This window comes from Carcharhinus amblyrhynchos, chromosome 1, assembly GCF_965287045.1.
Source record: "Carcharhinus amblyrhynchos chromosome 1, sCarAmb.v2.hapA, whole genome shotgun sequence".
Taxonomy (NCBI): domain Eukaryota; kingdom Metazoa; phylum Chordata; class Chondrichthyes; order Carcharhiniformes; family Carcharhinidae; genus Carcharhinus; species Carcharhinus amblyrhynchos.
In genome coordinates, this window is record NC_137324.1 from 29,887,542 (window position 1) to 29,912,103 (window position 24,562).

Sequence of the window (24,562 nt, forward strand, 5' to 3'; positions counted from 1 at the left end):
ATTCTTGATATATGCTGTAGCAGGATAAGGTGAGATTGAGAGTAGGGTGGTTTATAATTAGTGTTGTTTAGCTTTTGGAATCCAAGTTTGAAAACTAGCCCATGCTGATTGGATGAAAATTTTGTTCTGCGGCAACTGATGGAACAAGTGGAGAAACAAAAGGAGTTGGAGAAGCTGTATATGGCAACGACACAACTCTGTTGTCCAGGACTCTGGAAAGCTGTAAAATGCTTCACTGAAAGTTGAGGGAGGCAGGCGGATTAACTGAGATAGTGTGTAGGAGAGACAACAAAGCGAGAAAACTCTGCAGTGGAAAGGGTAGATGAGGAAGTGGATTGTGGATGGAGCACAGTGAACACCAGTAGTTGCAGGAACATGAAGGTATGTATGACATTTTTGTGTGAGGATCCCTAGACACACAATTTTAGATCTGACAAAAATGCTTCCACGCTCCAACCGTCATTCCCTTCTGTACTTTCTCCAACAGGAAACTAAAGGCTATTCCGGATCTGACATCAAGTTGGTTTGCAAAGAGGCAGCTATGCGACCTGTGAGAAAGATCTTTGATGCACTAGAAAATCACCAAACAGGTAGATTTGAAGATAAACTTGATAGCTGCACAAAATAATCAGTAATTTGATTCAAATTGGAATCTAATCCTACTTGTAAAACAAATCAGTGGTTTCTGGCTGGCTTTATTTAAAATCCTTAATTTCATACTGCTGGATCCTTTAAAAATGTAACTGTAAACATATGAGTAAAGGAAGAAGTTGCTTGATGTTTCACCAGTATTCTGACCTGGCTGTAATGAATTTAGAAAAGATTTATTGTGGGGGTAATTTCATTACCCCCTATCTGAGGAGCTAGGTTTGGAGGTGGAATGAGCTGGCAGGAGATCCTGTCACCTTACTGCCTTCCTTCAGCTGTGCCATTAAGGGCAATTGAGATCTTAAGGACCATCATAAACACCTCATCCTGCTGCTGCTGCAGGTTGACTGTGTGCACCTACCACGAGGAATACCTTATGGGTAGACCTAGATCCTGGCTCGCCTGGTTGGGCACTCTGCAATGGGAACAGAGGGACCCAGAGTCAGACCTTTTAAAATGAACCCCTTTCTCCCCACCACGCCTCCTGCTCCACATGACTGGCATGGCAGATCTGACCCTCTCAACATTCCTCAGCCTCCAATGCCAATCCACTGCAGTATTAGCTGGGGGCACTGCAGTACTGTGGAGCCGCTTATCTCTAACTAGCTGGCAGCTCTTGGAGTGGATTATCGACCCGGATTAAGATTTCTGTGGTGGAGGTGGGAATAGGGAGTGACACCTCACAGGAGCTGAGAAGCCCGCAGCCAGGAAAATAAGTGCTGTTTAGGACTTAATCCCATCGGACCTCCCAAAAATGGCCGTGGTGGTGTTGCCCGAATTTCCAGCTGACCCCCTTCCAGATCATTAAATTCCTCACATTAAGTCTGACGTTGGTTTGATTGTGCCAAGTGAATTGGGCCTCACATGGCTGTAGACCATTTGATCTCTGGGACTTCTGCATTACCAGCATACCTTTTGTATAGGTATGGGGGCAGCGGTGGTCAGTGCAACATGCTGGCTGCAGTCAGGGCAGATCAGTTTAGTAAAATAGGATTAAAAGGCATAAAAGCTATTTCAGATGCAACAGCTGGATGAAAAGATAAAATACTTACGTAAAAATCTGAAGTAAAAACAAAAATACTGTAAATACTTATCTGTGGAGAGTGAAACATAGTCAATATCTTAGTTTTTCTCCAAGCATGTGCAGTAATCAGTACATCTGGTAGAACACCAGCTATGTGTTGTACCTGCTACATACCAGCTAAAATGCATACGATTTTCACTTCTATATTTAGGGAAAAACAGTCTACCCATTTTTCAACTGGAAACAATCTCCACAAATGATGTCCTTGACGTGATAATTCACACCAAACCATCTGCTAAGAATCTTTGTCAGAAATACACTGCCTGGCAGCATGAATACGAGTCGGTATGAATTGAGCATGCAACAAGCAGGGAACTGCAACAAACCACCGGCAAAGGCTTCCAGACTGGCAAAAATCCTTTGACATTTTTAAAGTGAAACTGTTCCCTTTTTAAGAATATGTTGGACATTTAATTGTCAAATGTCTGCAAGTGTGTTGACTTTTGACTCTCAAAGTCTTAAGACTATCATGGAAACATGGTCAGACAAGGATCACTAGGAACAACAATCATCCGTGTAACTCGCCAATTAAAGTGAATATTGATTCTGTGACTGATGGAAAGTATATACAGACGCAGCGGGGAGAGAAAGCAATCTTTGAAAAAAATGTACAAAAGAAGCTCTCACTTTTTATGTCAGTTTTCAGTTGTGCAGGACTCAAAGTTAATCTGTAAAACCTAAAGAAATTCAGGCATTAATTGAAGAGAAGTGTAAATTGTTGGCCCTCTCACCCATTCATCAGTCATGGCTGCTTCACATCCTGTTTTACAAGGTTAACATTATTCAAGAGCCATTATTTGCCTTATTGATAGTCAATGGACCTAAATCTTCTCAGCATTTTGTGTATTTTAAAGTTTTTTTTAATAAGTTAAAGCAGCAACTATGAACTGTCAATGGGGTAAGAAAATAAATATATTTGCTGCCTAATGTCCTAAACTTTTTATTCAAATACCTAAAAACAGTTCCACGATCTATCTTAGTACTGATATAGAACTCTTTATTGTCATGAAATTGTATCACGTCTACCTCTGCATTTTAAAAATACTCAATGACCTCATCTTCTGAGGCAGTGTTCCAAAGTCACACAACCCTCAGAGAAAAGAAAATCCTCATCTCTGGCCTGTAAGAGCAATACCTAATTTTAAAGCAGTGTCCCTAGATCTGGACTTACCCACAAGAGAAAACGTCTGTTCCATGGTCACCCTGTTCAGGATCTTGTGATCCTTCAGTCACCCCTCATCTACTAAACTCCAATGGAAACAAGTCCAGTCTGCCCGACCTTTCCAGTTTTCAGTTGGGCAAGACATCCTGCTCATTCCAGGTATCAATCTAGTAAACCACCTCTGTACCACCTATATGCATTTACATCCTTAAATAAAAAGACCAAAACGGCACACAGTATTTAAGATGTGGTCTTACCAATGCCCTGTGTAACTGAGTTTACCATTTATTTATTAGGCACAAGGAACGTTTACATTAACACTGCAATGAAGTTACTGTGAAATTCTCTTAATTGCCACTCTCCGCTGCCTGTTTGGGTCAGATTGTGGGACGAAACCGGAGCATCTGGAGGAAACCCACGCAGACATGGGGTGAACGTGCAAACTCTACAAAAACAGTGACTCCTCCCCCCCCCCTCCCCCCCCCTCCTCCTCCCCTCCTCCTCCCCCCCCCCTCCCCCCTCTTCCTCCTCTTCCTCCCCCCCTCCTCCCCCTCCGCCTCTCCCCTCTTCCTCCTCTTCCTCCCCCTCCGCCTCTCCCCCCCACTCTCCCTCCCCTCCCCTCTCTCTCCCTCCCTCTCTCCCTCCCCCCTCCCCCCCTCTCCCCTCCCCCCCTCTCTCCCTCTCTCCCTCCCCCCTCCCCCCCTCCTCCCCTCCCCCCTCTCTCCCCCTCCCCCCCTCCCCCTCTCCTCCCCTCTCCCTCCTCCTCTCCCTCCCCTCCCCCTCCCCCCCCCCTCCCCCTCCCTCCCCCCCTCCCCCTCCCTCCCCCCCCTCCCCCTCCCTCCCCCCCCTCCCCCCCCTCCCCCCCCTCTCCCCCCCCCCCTCTCTCCCCCCCCCTCTCTCCCTCTCTCTCCCCCTCCCCTTCCTCCCCCCCCTCTCCTCCCTCCCCTCCCCCTCCCCTTCCTCCCCCCCCTCTCCTCCCTCCCCTCCCCCTCCCCTTCCCCTCCCTCCCCCCTCTCCCTCCCCTCCCCTCCCCTTCCTCCCTCCCTCCCTCCCTCCCCTCCCCCTCCCCTTCCTCCCTCCCTCCCCTTCCTCCCTCCCTCCCCCCCCTCCCCTCCCCTTGCCCCCTCCCCCTCCCTCTCTCCCCTCCCCCTCCCTCTCTCCCCTCCCTCCCCCCCCCACTTCCTCCCTCCCTCCCCCCCCTCCCCTCCCTTCCCTCCCTCCCCCCCCTCCCTTCCCTCCCCTCCCTCCCCTCTCCCTCCCCTCCCCTCCCTCCCCTCTCCCTCCCCTCTCCCTCCCCCGTCCCTCTCTCCCTCCCCCCTCCCTCTCCCCCCCTCCCTCTCCCTCCCCCGTCCCCCTCTCCCTCCCTCCCCTCTCCCTCCCTCCCCTCTCCCTCCCTCCCCTCTCCCTCCCCCTCTCCCTCCCTCCCCTCTCCCCCTCCCTCTCCCCCTCCCCCCTCCCTCTCTCCCTCCCCCCTCCCTCTCCCCCCCTCCCTCTCCCCCCTCCCTCTCCCTCCCCCGTCCCTCTCTCCCTCCCCCGTCCCTCTCTCCCTCCCCCCTCCCTCCCCTCTCCCTCCCTCCCCTCTCCCTCCCTCCCTCCCCCTCCCCCTCCCCCTCCCTCTCTCTCTCCCTCCCCCTCCCTCCCCCCTCCCTCTCTCTCTCCCTCTCCCCCCCCCCTCTCCCCCCCCCTCTCTCTCCCTCTCCCTCTCCCCCCCCCCTCTCTCCCTCTCCCTCTCCCCCCCCCACTCTCTCTCCCTCTCCCCCCCCCCTCTCTCCCTCTCTCCCCCCCTCTCTCTCCCTCTCTCTCCCTCCCTCCCTCTCTCTCTCTCCCTCCCTCCCTCCCCTCTCCCTCTCTCCCTCCCTCCCTCCCCTCTCCCTCCCCCTCTCCCTCCTCCCTCCCTCCCTCTTCCCCCCCCTCTCTCTCTCTCCTCCCTCCCCCTCCCTCTCTCTCTCCCTCTCCCTCTCCCTCTCCCCCCCCTCTCTCTCCCCCCCCCCCCTCTCTCTCCCTCCCTCCCTCCCTCCCCTCTCCCTCCCTCCCTCCCTCCCTCCCTCCCCTCTCCAGGTCTTCTGGATCAAAAATAAATTCCACTGCCTCTCATCTACCCTGGGCGAAGTAGGCACCCTTTTCATTCAGTGCTCCTACAGTGCAAGGTATAGGTAATGGCACATTTGTCATTGACTGTAAATATATGCAAATATGCCCATAAGTGACTGGCAGGCAAAGGTTACAAAAAGAGTAGTAGGAAAGGATCCAGTCCATTGAATAATTGGTGGCTGGGGGAGGGGAGAGTGAGTGGGAACTCTTTAGCAATTTCAAGTACTCATGTTGCAAGCTTTATAGAACCTCAGTTGGGCTACACTTGGAATATAGTTTTCAATTCTGGTCGTCATACCAACAGAAGGATGTGTAGAGGCTTTGGAGAGGGTACAGAAAAGCTTTACCAGGATGTTGCCTAGTATGGAGGGCATTAGCTATGAGAAGAGATTGGAGAAACTTGGTTTGTTCTCACTGGAACAACAGAGGTTGAAGGGAGACCTGATAGAAGTCTACAAGATTGAGAGGCATGGACAGAGTGGATAGTCAGAAGCTCTTTCCCAGAGTGGAAGAGTCAATTACTAGGGGGCATAGGTTTAAAGTGCAAGGGACATGGTTTAAAGGAGAGGTATGAGGCAGATTTTTTACACAGAGTGGTGGGTGCCTGGAACTTGTTGCCAGAGGAGGTAGTGGAAGCGGATGTGAGAGTGACTTTTAAGGGGAGCCTTGACAAGTACATGAATCGGTTGGGAATAGATGTCCCTGGAAGGGTAGGGGGTTTTAGTTAACTTGGGTAGCATGGTTGGAGCAGACTTGGAGTATGAAGGGCCTGTTCCTGTGCTGTAATTTTCTTTGTTCTTAATTCTGGTGTTCTCAAGTCAGACAAATACATTTTCCAACCAAAACAGGCATGCAGTCAGCAAAGCAGCTCTACAATCCAACCAATAACAATGTTAAAGACCGATAAATTTTGGCAGAGTCAATGGTGAACACAACAGACATATTCCTGGTCTGACTGCTGGGATTGCACCCCATTAGAATTTCTAGATCAGAATTTCCCTTTTCCAGAAAGACGACAATAACCATACCCTGCAATTAAGATCCATTATTCTGACTTCAGTCCTTAAGTTATGTTTTTGGGGTCGGACAGAGAGAGATCATGTCCCCTTTTCTTCATGCTCTGCAACTTTTCTTTTGGCTCAAGTCTAACCCTTGTTCAGTCCTTAAGGTATGGTGAGTGGCTGGGCAGGAATGTGAATGGAGTGCGGTAGTGTTCCCTACTGGAAATCTATAATTTCTGAATGCAATCTTTAATTTGTAACTGACACCAAGCTTGCAGCAGTGAGGGAGCAAGCAAGATATTACAGAGAATCAACAGGTTATATAAATTGGCATTGATCAGCAAATCAAATGCAATACAAACCAAAGCCAGGCTTGGCACATTGTGAGTAAATTTAGAAGGCACAAATATTGCAAGCACGAAAACAGAATTTGTCAAGAAGTTGAAATAAACTTGGCATTTTAGGTGACTCAACCTAACTGTGTGAACCTATAATAAAGAGAATGATCAGGATACTGGATGACATTAGCAAATCAGTTGGGCTCAAAAATACAGATATAATTTGAATGCATGTCAAAGCAGTTTTGGTTGCTGTGACATAGTGGGGGATGGGGAGTGGTTGGTGGGGAAGGCGTAAGTCCTTAATAACAGCCGAGGGAAGAACCATGAGGTTGATTCTTGCTGATATAAGGATGGAATCAGAAGAATGTTTACATAAACTCTGGCTCTTCAACCTCAAAAGAGATGTCCACAGGATACTTTCCATTTAACATTGAGATACCAAGACAAGAGCGCACAGCTTTAGAAATGTCAGGGGAAAGTTTAGGAGACATTCTAGAGCACCAGACTCTTAACAAACAGCTATTTGCTCAAAGACAATATGTTGATTGCCCTTGGAAAGATGAAATCAAGTGTCTTGATCCAAAATCATCTTTATTTTTCAGGATCATAAAAACTGAAATACGACTACAGACCCCTTCTGACCCCCACTGGCAACTGCATAAAATTTCCACATGCATTACTGTTCAATTCGGCAAAATTTCAACACAATAATTTTGATATTCTGGGTGGGATTCTCCGGCCACACACGTATCAAAACTGGAGAATCCCACCTGAGGTCAATGGACATTTGCGTGTTCTGCCCCTGCCCACTACAATTCCTGTGGCAGGTGAGACAGGAGAATTCCCCCCTCTGTATTTTGACAACAGCCTGCAGGAGTTTGGTAAATGTTTACAGAATCTGGCTATCATAGTTAGATGATTTTTTCAGTTTTATGAATTTTTACAGTAGTTTTTGTAGTATGTGATCAACAGCCTGTGGAAACGCATTGCATATTAAATATGGAGGAGGACTTGTTTTGCCTTCATCTCCAGGTTGGTATTTGCCTAAAAAGAATGAAACAAGAGCAAAATGTCAGCAGAGATATCAACAGTGCTGATTATTTTGCAGTTAGGACATTTGAACTAGAATCTGTATTACAGAGTGTTTCCTTAGAAAGAACTCTTCAAAAATGCAGATAATGAAAATATAACAGAACTTACTCCAATTTATAAATCAAAGAAAGGGTTTAATAAAGAAACTTCATTACTCCAAACTTGGGCCTCACCCTGAGCCACTCCAAGCTTCACACAATTCTACATAGGTTCTTATTTATAGTGAATCGGCTGGTCAAGCTAACTATTACCTAAGTCTATAATTGGTTCCATGGTTTACTGGGTCAGCTGACCCTTATTACATCCAATACAACATTGTCACTGGTTACATTCTAACACAGAATTTGAAGAGATTCTGTCTTCATGAAAATTTAACGAGTTTTTATAAATGATTTCATAATGTAAATGTCACTGAAAGGCAACATACAAACCTGCAAGAAGGTTCAGGATTCAGAGTGCAGGATATTACCCTTTCTACTGAATTATTGTGATTTGGGGGACTGGGGGGCGGGTGGTAAAGTGGCAAGAACAGAACAAATTATTCACTGGAAGTTTTGCAAATAATTAATTACAAGCGTACTCACCAGTTTTTACCAAAATACCCAACATGCCAGCATTTTGTGCTCCACCAACGTCATCTCTTGCATCCTATAGGCAGAAAAAATTATTCCTAGTTAACAACCTCTTTTGTATAAAAGATGGGACAAAAAAAATAGAGGGGGAACAACAAAGATTAAAAGGACCAAGAGGTGGTGTGAAGAAAGTGGTAAATCACAAAGAATTTTTTAAAAGTAGAAAGTAAAAGGATAGTTAAAGGAAGGGTAGAGTTAATTAGAGATTTAAGACAATGTCATCCTCTGGAGCATAAAGGATGTTAAAGCTTTCCATCAATTTTCACAGTAGTATATTGCACTGTGTAATGAAAGAATACAAGACAAAGTGGTGGCTAATAGCATATAAGGAATTGATGCAACTGTAGTGAAAAAGGCACTAGGCTGTGAAGATCTGTTCCCAGATGCTGAGTGAAGTGAAAAATGAAATAATAGGAAGCTTGGCCATAATTCTTCAACTGTTATTTAATTGTGCCAGAGGGTGGGAGGGTTGCCAGTGTAGTATCTCAATTTAAAAATAAGCAATGTGAATGAAGGGCAGGGAAAGGAGGAGAGGTTGCGAGCAGGGAGACGGAAAGGGAGTTAGGCATGGAAAGGGGACAGGGAAAATGAGCATGTACTGAGAAAGGGATGTTAAATCAGTGGATAAGGAGTTTCTGATTTCCAGGACCTAACTGACAAAAATTATAATTTACTCATCTTCCTTTGATCTTAAATTTATGCTTTTGTGTTTCCCATTTCAATAATCAATGGAAATTTTTTTTCTGATTTACTTGATCAAATTTCCAGAATTCTGAATAAATCTATAGGCTCTCAAATTCTCTATTTCAACAAGCAGAGCCGATACCTTCAGTTTGTTATAAACAGGGAGATGATGGTATTATCACTAGGCCATTAATCCAGAAGTCAGCTAATATTCTGAGGACCAAGGTTTGAATCCCGCTTAGGCAGAGGGTGGAATTTAAATTCAATAAATATATTTGGTATTAAGACTCCACTGATGAACATGAAACCATTGTCGATTAGGTTCACTAATGTCCTTTAGGGAAGGAAATCTGCCATCCTTACCTGGTCTGGCCTACATGTGACTTCAGAGCCACAGCAATGTGGTTGACTCTCAACTGCCCTCTGAGCAAGGGTAACTAGGGATGCGCAATAAATGCTGGTCAGTCAGCCAGTGACGCCCATGTCCCACGGATGAATAAAACCAAAATAATGCAAGCCTAATGGGTCATAACCGCCTTCCTTAAAACAGTATCAAAACTGCACAGATTATTCCAATTCTGAACTAATTTATTGGAATCTATATGCCTCACATTTCAAATCTGAGATCTTGTATCCTTCTCAAGATCAGCCTGGACAGAGACTTAAGTTAGTTCAGCTCATAAAAGTTGGCTCATTGATAAAAAACTGATCTCATACAGAGTACTTAGAATTAATTTGAAAATACCCAGTTTGACTGAGCTGCTGAATGAAAAAAGCAGAAATGCTATAGGATGGTAAAGCTGCCTGGCTCCCTGTGGTACTCCTATCATCCACTCTCTGTGTAAAAAAAAATTGTTAATCATCTCAGTTCCAGGAAGTTACTGCAGGAGTCCCTCTTGGTAGTGTCCTAGGCCCAACCATCTTCAGCTGCTTCATCAATAACCTCCCCTCCATCACAACCTCAGAAATTGGGATGATTGCACTATGTTCAGCACCATTCACGACTCCTCAAATATTGAAGCAATCCATGTCCACTGCAGCAAGACCTGGGCAATATCCAGGTTTGGGCTGACAAGTAACAATTAAATTTGTACCACAAAAGTGCCAATGACCACCTCCAACACTAAAGAATCCAACCATCACCCCTTAACGTTCACTACCATTGCGGAATCCTTCACTATTAACATCAAGGGATTACCATCGACCAGAAACTGAACTGGACTAGCCATATAAATACTGTGATTACAAGAACAGGACAGAGGATAGGTATTCTGCAGTGAGTATCTCACCTCCTGACTCCCCAAAGTCTGTACACCATCTACAGGACACAAATCAGGAGTGTAATGGAATACTCCCCACTTGCCTGGATAGGTGCAGATCCAAAACACTCAAGAAGTTTGACATCATCCAACACAAAGCAGCAAACTTGGATAGGCACCTTTCCACGAACATCCACTCCCTCCAACAGCACTGAAGAATAGTGACAGCCATGTGTATCATCTACAAGATGCATTTCAGGAACTCGCCAAGGTTCCTTCCAAATCCATGACTAATACCATCTAGAAAGCAGGTACCCGGGAACACCACCACCTATAGGTTCCCTCCAAGTCACTTACCATCCTGACTTGGAAATACATCGTTGTTTCTTCACCATCGCTGGGTCAAAATCCTGCAGCAGTTCAAGAAGGCAGCTCACCACCACGAGGAATGGACAATGGATACTGGTCTAACCAGCAACGCCCATATCTCATAAATTAATTTTTCAAAAAATTGCCGCCATGGAAATAATCACTTCTCGGCAATGGATTTTCAATTAGCTTCCAGCTAACTGGCTACGATACCCACGCGTTAAAAATTCTGGTTTGCTTATGATAAATTGGCTAGTCCATTGTTGCTGAAAATCTATACAGGTAGGGTATTTGGTCAACCATGGATTGATAATTCCATGATTCATGGCCTAGTTTTTTTAGGTTTTAAAATTCTGTTGCAACTGATGAGTATTATGACTTTTTTGCAATCAGTGGATGGCACGGTGGCACAGTGGTTAGCACTACTGCCTCACAGCGCCAGGGACCCAGGTTTGATTCCTGGCTTTGGTCACTGTCTGTGTGGAGTTTGCACGTTCTCTCCGTGTCTGTGTCGGTTTCCTCCGAATGATCCAGTTTTCTCCCACAGTCCAAAGGCAGGTGGATTGGCCATTAAAGTTGCCCCTTAGTGTCAGGGGACTATCTAGGGTAAATGCATGGGTTATGGGGTTGAGCTTGGGTGGGATTGTGGTTGGTGCAGACTCGGTGGGCTGGATGGCCTTCTGCACTATAGGATTCTATGATTCTATGAATCAAGTAAGTTTGGGTCGTTTGGTTGATTGATAGCCATTCAAATCCTTTAGGCTAAACACCTATAGTTGTCATTTATTTCAATACATCTTGAATGGTGTTTCTGAAGATGACTTTCTCCCTCTCAGCAGTTAGTTTGAAAGCATTAGAGTCGAGTTAGAAATACCGGGCCAGATTTTACCAATTGGAGGCTAAGGGCTAGATCTGGACGTAAAACAGACCTGAGCCCGAAATCCTTGTTCCAGCGCGCCTATATGCTTTTTGCCAGCTCCAGTCCGGTCCGCGCTGTGCGTGGGGCATAGCACTGCTGGAATGATCGGAGCTCTGAACTGTGCATGCACAGTTTAAAAAAAAAATCTGAATCAGTGTGCCTGGGTGCGAAAGACAAAAACAGAGAGGAGGGGGCTAAGATTCGCCTAAGTCCATTACCCTGCCCTCCCAGAGATCCACCTGAACCTGCGTCCCCCTCCTCTAGCAGACGCCTGCGGAAGGCCAGGAAGGTGCTACAGGTTTTCCAACGAGTGCAATGAAGTCATCTCACAACACCAGGTTAAACTCCAACAGGACTTTAACCTGGTGTTGTGAGACTTCTTACTGTGTTTACCCCAGTCCAACAGCGGCATTTCCACATCAATGAGTGCAGGTCAGAAGGATGGTGGAGGGACAGCAGCAATCCAGGTAGGTTGGGATGTGCTCTACAGGGGGGCAGGGGGCTGCCTCCTGGGGGTGTCTGATCGGGTTGGGGGCGGGAGGGGTGGGGTCTGCCAGAGGAGCCTGCCTCCTTTTCGGGGGGGGTGGGGGGTGGTGCTCTGCCAAGGGGGGTTCAGATCACGGAGGGGCAGATCTGCCGGAGTGGTTAGCGGGGGGGTCTGCGAACGGTCTTCAAGGAGGATGGACTTCAGAGGTTCCTCTGCAGAGTAGGAATCCGCTTCAGATTTTTATTCTGCAGATTGGTAACAGCGCAGATCCACAACGGATCTGAAGACGGTGAAGTGGGATTTGGCGGTAGAGTTGAGCACGCGGTTCATTAAGTTGATTCGGATTCATGCTAATATATTTAAATCGTCGGGCCACCCAACTGGGGCATGGACTGGATCTGCACCCAAATTGGGTGTCGGTAAAAGCGCAATCTGCTCAGTTTCGGGTGCAGATGGTGTTACAGGCCGATGCCCGAATTTACCGCGATTTTGTGCCCGTTGAACTTTTAGTAAAATCGGGCCCACCATCTCAGCAAAAGTGACTCTAAACTAATCAGAGGTTGTGTTTTAAAGGTTAGATTAATACTGACAATTAGAATAGGAGAAGTGACTTTGCTGTTTCCTATAACTCAGATAGTTATTGTAAATTAATTTCCTCCATCATCTGTTTGAATACCCTGTTCAATAAAAATCAAAACCATAATTTAAATACTGGCCTATCCAGCATGTGAGGGGGAGTCACTGGACATGTGGTAAATGTGAATAGTGTTGAGGATTCTGTTAGATTGCAGGACTGACAACATTTACTGCAGATAGGTAAAAGAGTATTTTTGACTAATTAGGGGTGTGGGTTCACTCACTAGTCGTCTCTTATAATGGACCCGAGGAAAACAGAGTCATAGAGTTTTGCAGCACAAAAACAGAGGCCTCCAGTGTAAAACCTCCCTAAAAGCACTTACCAATGCATTTCAAAGAAAAGGCAGGTTGCAGCAATCCTGACACCAATGTAAAGGTATGTATTAAACACAGCCAATGTGCTGGTGTAGTTGCAACTAACTGAAGTGAAAAAAAATCATTACTCAGCAAACCAGACCTGGCAATGAGATTGCCCTAACAATATTTAGCACTCAATGACCGATGTGGGTGTCGTGGGTCAAAACACATTTCCAGGGCCAAGAAATGTTACCTTCTGCCTGCCTGGTACATGCTACCCAGACTCAATGCCAAAGGTAGATACAGTAGTTACGCTGCTGCTTTACAGAGCCAAGGACCTGGGTTTAATTCCCAGCCTGGGTCACTGTTTCTGTGGAGTTTGCACATTCTCCACCTGTCTGTATGGGTTTCTTCCAGTTGCTTCTGTTTCCTCCCACAATCTGAAAGACATGCTGGTTAGGTGCAGTGGCCATGCTAAATTCTCCTGCAGTGTATCCGAACAGGTGCCGGAGTGTGATGACTAAGGGATTTTCACAGTAACTTCACTGCAGTGATAATGTAAGTCTACTTGTGACACCTAATAAATAAGCTTTAAAACTTTACATGTGTTCCGTTCTTTTCTTGATTAAAACACACTGTTCACCTGCAAGGACACACAATTACCAAAAGATATTAAACAAAAGTTACACCGTGTGATAGGAGTGACTGAACAACTTGTATGAGGCTCTTGTTCTGGAGCTGAAAATACCTGCAGAATCTAACCTGCAAAGAAAACAAAGCAATCAAGGAGCATCGGGACATCATTAATATGTCACTGGCTCAGACTGCTTGTTTTGCAGACCAAAGGAGCAGAAATAATGCCAAAATTGAATGAAAGAATAGGAGGGGAAGAGGTGAAAGGGACACAAACAGCAGTTCAGTGCATACATCACCAATCATGACTGCCTCTTCTGGTTGGCATCCAATGCTTCGGAGAGCTTCAAGGAAGAATGGTTTCTCTGGCTTTCCCACTACTGTGGCCTTGACATCTGTTGCATATTCCAGCCCAGTGATAAAAGGTCCTGGCCCAAGTGATAAACCATCCAGTTTCTTGTAGTACCTTGCCTTGTGTATGGCAATTAGAGGGGCACCATCTAAAATTAACCTAGGTAAAAGAGCAGAATGTTGTTGAAGTGTGTATGATCAGTAATCATAGGTAGTTTTTCTCTGCAAAATGCTTTATTTTTCCCCTTTTGTCTTTCGCTGCAAATATGGCTCCAGCGCCTTTGCTGGGATGACTGTTTTCCTTGTTTGAACCCGAGTACATCAGCATGCTATTAATTTGTGGAGTGCAAACCAACAAAGGGCAGTATCAACAACACTATTAGATATGTCGTTGGCCCACACTGTTCTGTTTTTAACATCAAGACCTATCATCGCCCAATAGCCATACATGATGATACATGAAGAAATCAATAATACACCATATTTTCTGTTCACTGCACAAAGTATATGAAGATTAGTTACCATTAGTTACCAGCATTTGTTACCATTCCCTAATTGCCCTTGAATTGAAAGGCTTGCTAGACCATTTCAGAGGGAATTTAAGAGTCAACCACATTGTTGTCACATGTAGCCAGACCAGGTAAGGATAGCAGATTTCCTTCCCTAAAAGGACATTAGTGAACCTGATGGCCTTTTCCGACAATTGACAATGGTTTCATGGTCATCATTAGACTTTTAATTCCATTTCTTTTATTGAATTCAAATTTCACCATCAGCTATGGAGGGATTCGAACTCAGGTCCACAGGTCATTACCCTGGGTTTCTGGATTACTAGTCCAGCAACAATACCACTTTGCCATCCTTATAAACTACTAGGAAAGTCAAATTCTTCAGGAAAAACACAATTTAAACATTTGTAAAATATTACTCTCAAGCTCCAATAAATTAATACTTCTTTCCTTTCTAACAATACAAGTATAAAGCAACAATCAATTGAAAATATTTATAGTAGCACCTTTAGTATAGTAAAACATCTCAAGGTCCCACAAGAGCGACAAACCGAGCCACACAAGCAGATATTATTTGACCATAGGTTAATCAAAGAATCAGTTTTTGAGATACATCTTAAAAGGAGGAGAGAGAGTAGTAGATAGATTTTGGAAGAGCATTCCATAACTCAAGGTCTAGACAACAGAAGGCATGGCTACCAATTTAAGAAACAATTAAATTGATTTTCTCTGTTAAAATGTATTTTTCTGAGAATTCAAAACCTTTAATACTCCCCTTTCCTCTGTAAAACTAGATTAATAAATCCAAATGAAGCTACTGCATTTAGCAAAGTCTTTAACAATGGTAATAAGCTACTGGTCAGCAGCAACACTGGTATGTCACTTGTATTCACATAATCATATAATGTAATCGTCCATCTGTCTCACATGAAGTAATGTTTGGTGAAGGATAAATAAGAAAAATAAGCATTATACTGAAATTTGTGGGAGCTTGCTGTGTACAGTTGGCTGCTTTGTTTTCTATATTACTAGTGACTGCACCCCAAAGTATTTCATGTCTGTCATACATTTTGGGACATTGTGAGCTCATGGCAGATGCTTTCCTTTTTGTTCAATTCCTTGCCCTTCTCCAGGTCACAGTAACTTCCCATCCAAGCTGCTTAACCACGTTCTTCTTTCAAATGTTGATCTGTAATGCACAGCAGCTTATTATTTTCATTCTTATTTCATATATTCATTGGCTTGTTTTTATTTAAAAGCAAGTTTTTCTATCATGGTCAGTCACAGAATGTTAACCCAATTATTTCATGTGTCCAAGTCTGATATGTGTAAATATCACTTTTTTTAATTTATTCATGGGACATGGGCATCACTGGCTGGCCAGCATTTATTGCCCATCCTGAGTTGCCTGAGGGCAGTTGAAAGTCAACCACATTGCTGTGGTTCTGGAGTCACATGTAGGCCAGATCAGATAAGGACAAAGATTTTCTTCTCTAAAGGAAATTAGGGAACTAGATGGGTTTTTCCGACAATCAACAATGGTTTCATGATCATCAGTAGATCCTTAATTCCAGATGTTTGTTATTGAATTCAAATTCCACCACCTGCCATGACGAGATTCGAACCCGGAATCCCAGAACATTCGCTGAGTTTCTGGATTAACAGTCTAGTGATAATACTAGTAGACTATCATCCCCTTTCTTTACAAGAAGAAAAAATGCTTAGCCTTCTTGAATGTTGTAGCCTAATGGGTATCTGTACAATACCAGCAAAGCCTAATGGTCAAAAAGGCTAACTCTGTATAAGCCTATGAACTGTGTAGGCAGTGAAGTTGCTGTGGATCACAGTGTGAGATATGGTTATTGCCAAGCGTTGGATTGGATAGTGACCGTAACCCCTGTTAGCATGATCAGTGTTGGTAAGATCTAGATAAAAGAAGGAACATTGGAGACATCAATAATGATAACCTGCAGGAACAACCATCATGAAGGAACCCCAAGTCCAGGACTCAGACATTGGAATCCATCGTGAGGGACATTTATCAGTGAAGTCCAAGGCATGAGTTTTGATACTGTGAGTGATAGTATTTTGATGCTTTGTGATAACTTTGCCTAAATCAGTAACTAGTAAGGTATAATAAAAAAGATTGCTATTCGAGTTTCTTAGTCTGATGTATCAGTTGACCTGAATCCGAGGTGCAACAATGTGGTGAACCAGATATTGTACCTGATAAGATATGTGGGATAAGCTCTCTCGTTTAATCAATGCCCAAACTGTACCAAGCACTCATTCCACCTACACAGAACCCTGATCTTCTGGTTGAGTGCCAGAATCTAACACATGACATAATGCAAAAAGATAAGGCATTTATCAGAAGATTTAAGGGTTTTACGACTTTCAGGTTGAATATTTCATAGATAAAACATCTTCATCCTTTGGGAGTTGCTATTTGTCAACTGTTGGAGCTCTGAGGTTATAGTCTAAACTTTCCATTTCCAACCCTCAACATATGCAGGCATTTGCAGAGTAGTGTGATAGGACAAAGCTTTGGTGCATGTTGTTCATAATCATGGAACATGGGATGAAGGTAACTCATCTGGACTGTTGGGTGAATTATTAGTGCACAACAATGTGGTATCAGCCAACAGAGGGAAGATGAGACACATTTAGCGGCACTTGGCTCTAGAGGTCATTGGAAAGAAGCTGGCTAGCTGTCCTTTGCCAGCAGAGGTAGCATTCTCCATTGTAATACCACTACCAGAGTCCACTAGCCAACCAATCAGCGCTCTCTTCTCATGACAGAATAAGGTTGGTGCTTCCCCTGTCATTGGTATTCTTGTGATTGTCTTGATGAGTGCAAGACTTCAACAAAATGTATTTTTTAGCAATACCAAAAAGGTTCTACATTTTAGAAAGTATAATTCAAGATAGCTTGATCTTGGGTTTGGACATAGCTCAGCACAACATTGAGGGCCGAAGGGCCTGTACTGTGCTGTACTGTTCTATGTTCTACGTATTCTTCTCCATGACATTCTAGCACTGAGGAGGAGAAACAAAAGAAAATTCATCTATTTTAAAAATAGGTGAGGCAAGGTGTTTCCTGCCATTTGGGTTGCTTTGGTGGCATGAAGACGGTCATTTTCTGTGTTTATACCTGGAGTGCCTCTTATAGTTTATTTTAAAATGAGGCCCACATAAGAACAGAAGTCCATATCAGTTACTGAAAGCACTTCTCTTTCTCCCTGAAGGTAATGACTTATACCAGACAATGATTTCATTGTTTGTAAATAACCTCAGACATTCTTCATCTCTAAGCTTAGACAGAGTGTGTCACCAGCACCTTTTTCCCCTTTGGCAAAACAATATTATTTCATTTACATTCTTACCTGAATGCCTTGTTCATTGTGGTGTAATTAAAATGTTGAGGAGCTAATCCAACAACCACAGCATTAGGATCACTTCTGTCTATCCCTATAAAAGAAATCCATCAAATTAACCTTTTGAAGTTTATTGAAAGTGCTTCAGGAAGACACAATTTTAAGTTTTGTTTAATTACTTAAAATTAAGTTCTTCATTCAATTCAATTTTATTAACCCAGATTCTATTCTTCAAAATTTCACCATCCTGACTTGGAAATATATTGGTGTTCCTTCACTGTCGCTGGGTCAAAATTCTGGAACTCCCTCCCTTACAGCACTGGGAGTGTATCTACAACACATGGACTGCAGGAGTTCAAGAAGGCAACTCACCACCTCCTTCTCAAAGACAATTATGGATGGGCAACAAATGCTGGCCTTGTTAGTGTTGCCCGTACACCATAGAATAAATACAGAAATCTCACCTCTATGCAGTCATGGGATGCAGAAATCCCTGCTAGACAGCAATTGGTGATCTGGTTTCTACATCATCACTGGGATCTGAATCCCATCCTTTTGACTTAAAGGTGGGAATAATACCACTGAGCCTTTCTGTACCAACACAAGTATGATTTTTTTTTATCTTTCAATGGACTTTGCTGGCAAGTCCAGCATTTGTTGCTCATTACCTATTGCCCTCAAACTGAGTCGACCACGTTGCTGTGGGTCTGGAGTCATATGTAGCTCAGATTGGGTAAAGATGGCAACAAAGTACTTAGATATTATATTTTAGTCTCCTTTTGCCAGACTGCCTAGATTAGACCTCAAACTCTTCTGCTTGAAATGGGAATGCTGCCACTAATTTGAAGGTTCACTAGTATAATCTTCACTAGTCACTGCATCCATACCCTGTCAGACCTACATGTCTCTCCACACCTGCAGCACTGTGGTTGGCTCTTAACAGCCCTGTTTAGTGAACTACCAAGTTAGTCAGTTGCATCAAACAGCCACAGAAAAGCTGGAAAGGAATAAAACCTGATGGACCATATGGCATTGACCTAGACATTGGAAACAAACCAGTACACCATGCCCAGTCAATTTTGCGAAGTCCTCATTAACATGTGGGGGCTTGTGCCAAAATTGGGAGAACCGTCTCACAGACTAGTCAAGCAAAGACCTCACATAGTTACATTCACAGAATCATATCTTATCTTACAGGCGATGTCCAAGACTCGTCCATCATCATTCCTGGGTATGTCCTGTCCACTAGCAAGGCATACTCACCAGAGCTGGCGGTGACACAGTGGTATAAAGTGGGGAGTAAATGGCCTTGGGATTCCTCAACATAGAGTCCAGATCCCATGATCTCTCGTAGCATTAGATCAAACATGGGCAAGGAAATCTCTTTCTGACCACTCACCATTGACCTACCTCAGCTGATGAATCAGTGCTCCTCCATTGCCAACAATGGAAGCGCCTGGAAGAAGCACTGAGGGTACCAAGGAAAATGTACTCAGAAGTTCATCTCAGGATCTAATACAACACTAAGGTTACAAATAGTCTGGTCCATCCTCAGTTACCAAGAAGACAGATGGAGTTGGTGGCAAGAGAAAGGCCAATAGCTTTTAGTCTTCCATGTCTAGTTATCAAATATCATTAAAGACAATCAGATTATTTCTTCAGATGCACAGTAAAACACTCTCTACAGTATCTCAAATGTAACAATGAGACAGACAGATTAAAGCTCAATCTAAACATCACATTGAGCACTTGTAGCTGAGCCACAGCCAAATAAATCTTTCTTGAATGCCATACACACACTTGAACTTGGAAAGAAGTTGCATTTCAAGCAGCAATTGTGATCTCAGGGAATCCCAAAATACCTTAGCCAAAGAATTGTAAATAAGTGTAGCCAAATAGGCAGGTGTGGCAGTCAATTTATGCACAGCAAAGTTCCTCAATCAGCAGGTATAAATCACAGAATTGTTACAGCACACAGAGGCCATCCGGCCTGTTGTTTGTGTTAGTTCTCTGGAGGAGCAATTCACTTTGTGCCAGTTCTCCCCGTGGTCCTACACATTCTTGCATTTCAGATTATAATCCAATTCCCCCTAAATGCCTTGGATGAACTTGCTTCCACCACTCTGAGTCAGTGCATTCCAGATCCTAACTACTCGCTGTGTGAAAACGTTTCTCATTTCGCCATTGCTTCTTTTGCCAATTAACTTAAATCTGTGTCCTCTCATTCTCGATCCTTCCACCAATGGGAAAGGTTTCCCTCTGTCTACTCTGCCCAGACCTCTCATGCTTTTGAATATCTATCAAATCTCCTCTCAACCTTTTCTTCTCCAAGGAAAACAGTCCCAATTTCTCCAAACTATTTAGGCAATTGAAGTTCCTCATCCTCGGAACCATCAAAATGACCAGTTAATCTGGGTGCTCAGGACACTGGAATAACTCTCCTAGCTCTTCTTCACAAAGTGTCATGGGCTCTTCTCATCCTGTTGAATGGGTAAAAAGGGGCCTTGGTTAAGTCTAATCATGAAGAAAGCACCTCTGACAATACTCAACTCCCTCACACTGCAACAAGAGGCAGTCCAGCCTATACGCTCAAGATTCTGGGATGAAGTTGAGACCCACAATCTTCTCAAATGGTCAGTGTTTATATCTAACTTCAGAATGGCAGAGTTTGGATTCAAGTCCCAGTTCCAGGATTCAAAGCACAAAGTCTTACCCATGGCACCAACCCTTTCAACCATTAGTCAGCTTACCTTCAAAGTCTTCGAGTGCACTATCATCCACCAGTAGTAATGGTCTGACCTGCATCTGCTCAACAAGGTTTCTGGCTGCAGTCAGGGAAGTGAAGATCTCATCCTCGTGGATGTCAAAGTCAAGTTTTTGTAGTCGTTCAAACAGGGTTCGCTTACATTCTTTGGTAGTGTTAGTCACAAACTTCACAGCCACAGGAGCACTGCGCAACCTGTGTAAAGTATTACATCAAGCAATATTAGCTACAGCAATACTTAGCCAAGTAAGCAAAAGTTTACTAAAATAAAACATTGGTAATAGGTGTGTCTGTGGGCATCAAAGGAATCTTACTATGTCAGTGCCCACAATTTTCTTCTTAAACAAAGAAATTGTTAATGAGAGCTGAGCAAAGAAATTTGTTGATGTTATACACACTTTATAAGCATAAACCGAGTGCCCAGGACAAATTTGGTCAGGCACGTGCATATTTGGTGCTAGAACTATGCTGCCTGCCATTCTGATAAAGGCTTCAGCGTAGGTGCCCAGAATTAAGGCTCCAAACTGACATCAAACCTCTTATTTTCATGTACAAAAGGGCTCAATGCATATCATAGTGCCGCCCTCTCCACCCTTCTGAAATTGGGCTGCCCTCAACTCAGCTGATCCTGAGTCCACTGAGTGAAGGATAACATGTACTGACAGCTGGAATTGAAAGGTTTGCAAAAAAAAACTTAAATGAATGTGGAGTACTTAGGAGTGCTTAGATAATAGAGTGCACACAGAAAACAAGATTTCCATAGATCAATAAATTAGGACTTACTTCTGCAGTGCTTCCTGGGCACCAGATATGGCCGTATCTTCAACATGCAGCGTTCCGCTGAGATCTATTAGAACAGCTTTCAATACTCGTCGAGTTGCCATTCTCTATTGACAAGCTGAATCTGTTAACATAAGGACAAAAGAAATTTCACACATGAGCAGAGATACAGGATGGCTGATCAGGTTCTGGTGTGGGATAAAGATGGACTCAGACTGGCAGAACCCATTTTATTTGTTTTTGGGAAATGGACGGCTCTGATAAAGTAAGACTTATTACTCATCTGTGTCCTGAAAACAGTGTCAGTGCCAGGATTTCTCAGATAACAGAGTTTTGCTCCTTGCCCTCCAAGACCATCGATACTGCTGACCATCAACATCTTAATGCTTCAAGGAGTGTTAGTTGACTGGAGATGGGACTTCTGCCCCTCACTCAAAAAGAAGTCCTACTTCAGAAACCAGCAGTGCCAGAAGCAGCAATGGGACTGCAAACAGTCCACAGGGACCAAGTCCCAGGAGTGCAGAACGAGTAAGTTTTGGGGGTCTCAGACCATGAAAGCTTAGTGAGGCCTGGGGAGTGGGCAGAGAGGTATTGTTGTAAAGGCAGCAAGGGTTGGAAGCGCCCATTTGGGTCAGACCTTTTGCAGGATGGGCACATCTGTTGTTACAAGGAGGTTTGCTGGTGAACACGGAGATGCTTTTGTCTCACCTGTGGCATGAGCAGGGTGACTTTTTGGATTTTCATCCTGCCTTTGAACTCCTGTCACCAGCCTGAAAATTGAGGCTGGGTGGGTAATGACCCATCCAGTGGTCATTAAGGGCCTCAACTGGGGCAAGAGCAGCGCGGTTGGCCAGGGCCTCACACGTCTCATTGTAAAACCGCGGAAATGTCGGGATAGGTGACGGGCCCATGGGAAGGCTGTCCGGAAAATTTTACACCCACCACCCCCCATCCCAACCACCACTGGCAGGGTAAACTCAGAATTCTGCCACTTGAATCATTGCAATCTTTATGGGGATATTGCTCCCACAATTATCTTAGAGACAGCATGACAGGATTTTGACCCAGTCATGAAGGAATACACTGATTCTCAGATCCACATCTATGCTTTTACTGATCCAGAAGAAAAACAGTAGACTAGAACCACACCAACAGCAAGACCAAATCATATACCAGGTGGACTTCAATTTTAATTTTTCTGTCACATCCAAGCAATTCCATGTTTATTCATTGATTTACCAAAGGAAAACATTTTCATCCATAGAATCCTACAGTGCAGAAGGAGGTCATTCAGCCCATGAGTCTGCATTGACAACAATCCCACCAAGGTCCTACCCCATAATCCCAGACATTTACCCTGCTAATCCCTCTAACCAATGCATTTCAGGACACTAACGGGCAAATTTAGCATGGCCAATGCACCTAACCCGTACATCTTTGAACTGTGGGAGAAAACTGGAGCACCTGGAGAAACTCACACAGGCATTGGGAGGACATGCAAACTCCACACAGACAGTGATCCAAGCTGAGAATTGAACCCAGGTCCCTGGAATTGTGAGGCAGGACGGGATTTTACGGCCTCACTTAGGCGAGATGGGAAATTCCTGCCTGAGGTCAATAGAGATTTCTGTCACTAGACCCTTGCTGATTCCGTGGCGAGCGAGGTGGTGGAGTTCCAGCCAATGTGTCTCAAGTCACATATCGTTCCCAACCAAAGCAATGGGTTTGTGGAGTGGGGAATGTGATGCGAGATTAAGCAGCCAATCTGGTAAAAAATGCAGGAATGTTCACTTAGTTTTGCTCCAGTAATGTATTCCAAATTCAAATTAAAAGGCCACCCAATTTATCATTGTGACATTAATTGGAAACCTGTGACCAGCAGCGTATCACAGGGATCAATGCTGGACCCTTGGTGTTTGTTATATACATTAACTTGGATGTGAATGTAGAAAGTATAAGTTTGCAGATGACATGAAAATTGGAGGATAGTCTTAGGCTACAGACTGATATTGATCAGCTGGTAAGCTGGACAGAGCAATGGCAGATGGAATTTAATCCTGATAAATGTGAGGTGATGCATTTCAGAAGGTCTAATAAGGGTAGAATATACACAACGAATGATAGGTAGGTCCCTAGGGAGTATTGAGGAACAAAAGGATCTTAGGTAGGTGATGTTAGGAGGTCTACAGTTAAGGATAGGGTACAGGTAAGGGAAGAGGCTGAGGATGTCCCAAGTGGTGGCGTTACGGCAAATAGGGTCCAGAAGAAGGCTGGGATGAAAGCGCTTTATCTGAATGCACGAAGCATTCGGAATAAAGTGGATGAGCTGGTGGCGCAGATCGACACAAATGGATATGATCTGGTGGCCATTACAGAACGTGGCTGCAAGGTGACAGGGACTGGGAGATGAATGTACAGGGCTATCAAGTGTTTAGGAAGGATAGGCAGGAGGAAAGAGGGGGTGGCGTAGCTCTGCTGATTAAGGACAGCATCAAGGTGGTAGCAAGGGATGATATCGGAGCCAAAGAGCAGAAAGTGGAATCGTTGTGGGTGGAGATTAGGAACAGCAAAGGGAGGAAGACGCTGGTGGGTGTCGTCTATAGGCCCCCGAATAATGATCTGGAGGTGGGGCGGGCTGTTAACGCGCAAATAAGTGCGGCGTGCGGGAATGGGACGGCCGTAGTTATGGGGGATTTCAATCTGCATATTGATTGGTCGACCCATGTTGGACGAGGTGGGCTCGAGGAGGAGTTCTTGGAATGCTGCCGGGATAGTTTCCTGGAACAGTGTGTGTTGGAGCCGACGAGGGATCGAGCTATCTTGGATCTGGTGCTATGTAATGAGGCGGGTAGAATTAGGGACCTTGAGGTGAAGGATCCTCTTGGAGAGAGTGATCATTGTATGGTGGAGTTTCTGTTGCAGATGGAGGAGGAGAAAGTGGGTTCCCGGACACGTGTCCTTTGTTTGAATAGAGGGGAGTATGGTAGGATGAGAGAAGAATTGGCGAATGTGGACTGGGGGAGCGCGTTGGAAGGTAGGTCTGCTGAGGAGCAGTGGAGGATCTTTAAGGAGATCTTTCTTGGTGCTCAGCAGAAATTTATTCCGATGGTTAAAAAGGACAGTAGGAAGAGAGGTAATAAGCCGTGGATAACGAAGGAGGTGAAGGAAAGTGTTAAATTAAAAGCGGAGGAATTTAGAGTAGCTAAGAGCAGTGGGCGAGAAGAGGATTGGGAAAGGTTTAAATGTCAACAAAGATTGACAAAAAAGTTGATAAAGGAGGGTAGAAGAAGCTATGAAGCTGGGCTAGCGCTTAATATAAAAAAGGATAGCAAGAGTTTTTATAAATATATAAAAAGGAAGAGGCTGGCTAGGGTGAACGTTGGTCCCTTAGCGGATGAGAAAGGGGACCTAGTGGTAGGGGATGGGGATATGGCTAAGGTCTTGAA

The 24,562-nt window shown here is 44.4% G+C and overlaps 2 protein-coding genes across 8 annotated transcripts in view; one reads left to right on the forward strand and one right to left on the reverse strand.

Moving 5' to 3' along the window:
* Positions 1-2,706, forward strand: part of katnal2 (katanin p60 subunit A-like 2) — a 55,677-nt gene extending 52,971 nt beyond the window's left edge. For 2 of the 5 annotated variants that reach the window (XM_080204942.1, XM_080205114.1), the window contains 2 exons: positions 488-590; positions 1,884-2,705. In XM_080204942.1, coding sequence (XP_080061068.1) covers positions 488-590; positions 1,884-2,023 — 243 coding nt within the window. In that variant the 3' untranslated portion in view covers positions 2,024-2,705. Of the gene's footprint in view, positions 1-487; positions 592-1,883 lie in introns of those variants that run through there. The other 3 variants (XM_080205031.1, XM_080205201.1, XM_080205233.1) reach the window with 3 other exon arrangements.
* A 4,193-nt stretch (positions 2,707-6,899) lies between these two features.
* Positions 6,900-24,562, reverse strand: part of hdhd2 (haloacid dehalogenase-like hydrolase domain containing 2) — a 40,383-nt gene continuing 22,720 nt past the window's right edge. For all 3 annotated transcript variants that reach the window (XM_080205341.1, XM_080205422.1, XM_080205515.1), the window contains exons 2-7: positions 21,120-21,240; positions 20,323-20,531; positions 17,582-17,666; positions 13,630-13,846; positions 8,004-8,067; positions 6,900-7,371 (exon numbers count right to left, since the gene is read on the reverse strand). In XM_080205341.1, coding sequence (XP_080061467.1) covers positions 7,268-7,371; positions 8,004-8,067; positions 13,630-13,846; positions 17,582-17,666; positions 20,323-20,531; positions 21,120-21,220 — 780 coding nt within the window. In that variant the 5' untranslated portion in view covers positions 21,221-21,240 and the 3' untranslated portion in view covers positions 6,900-7,267. The remainder of the gene's footprint in view (positions 7,372-8,003; positions 8,068-13,629; positions 13,847-17,581; positions 17,667-20,322; positions 20,532-21,119; positions 21,241-24,562) is intronic.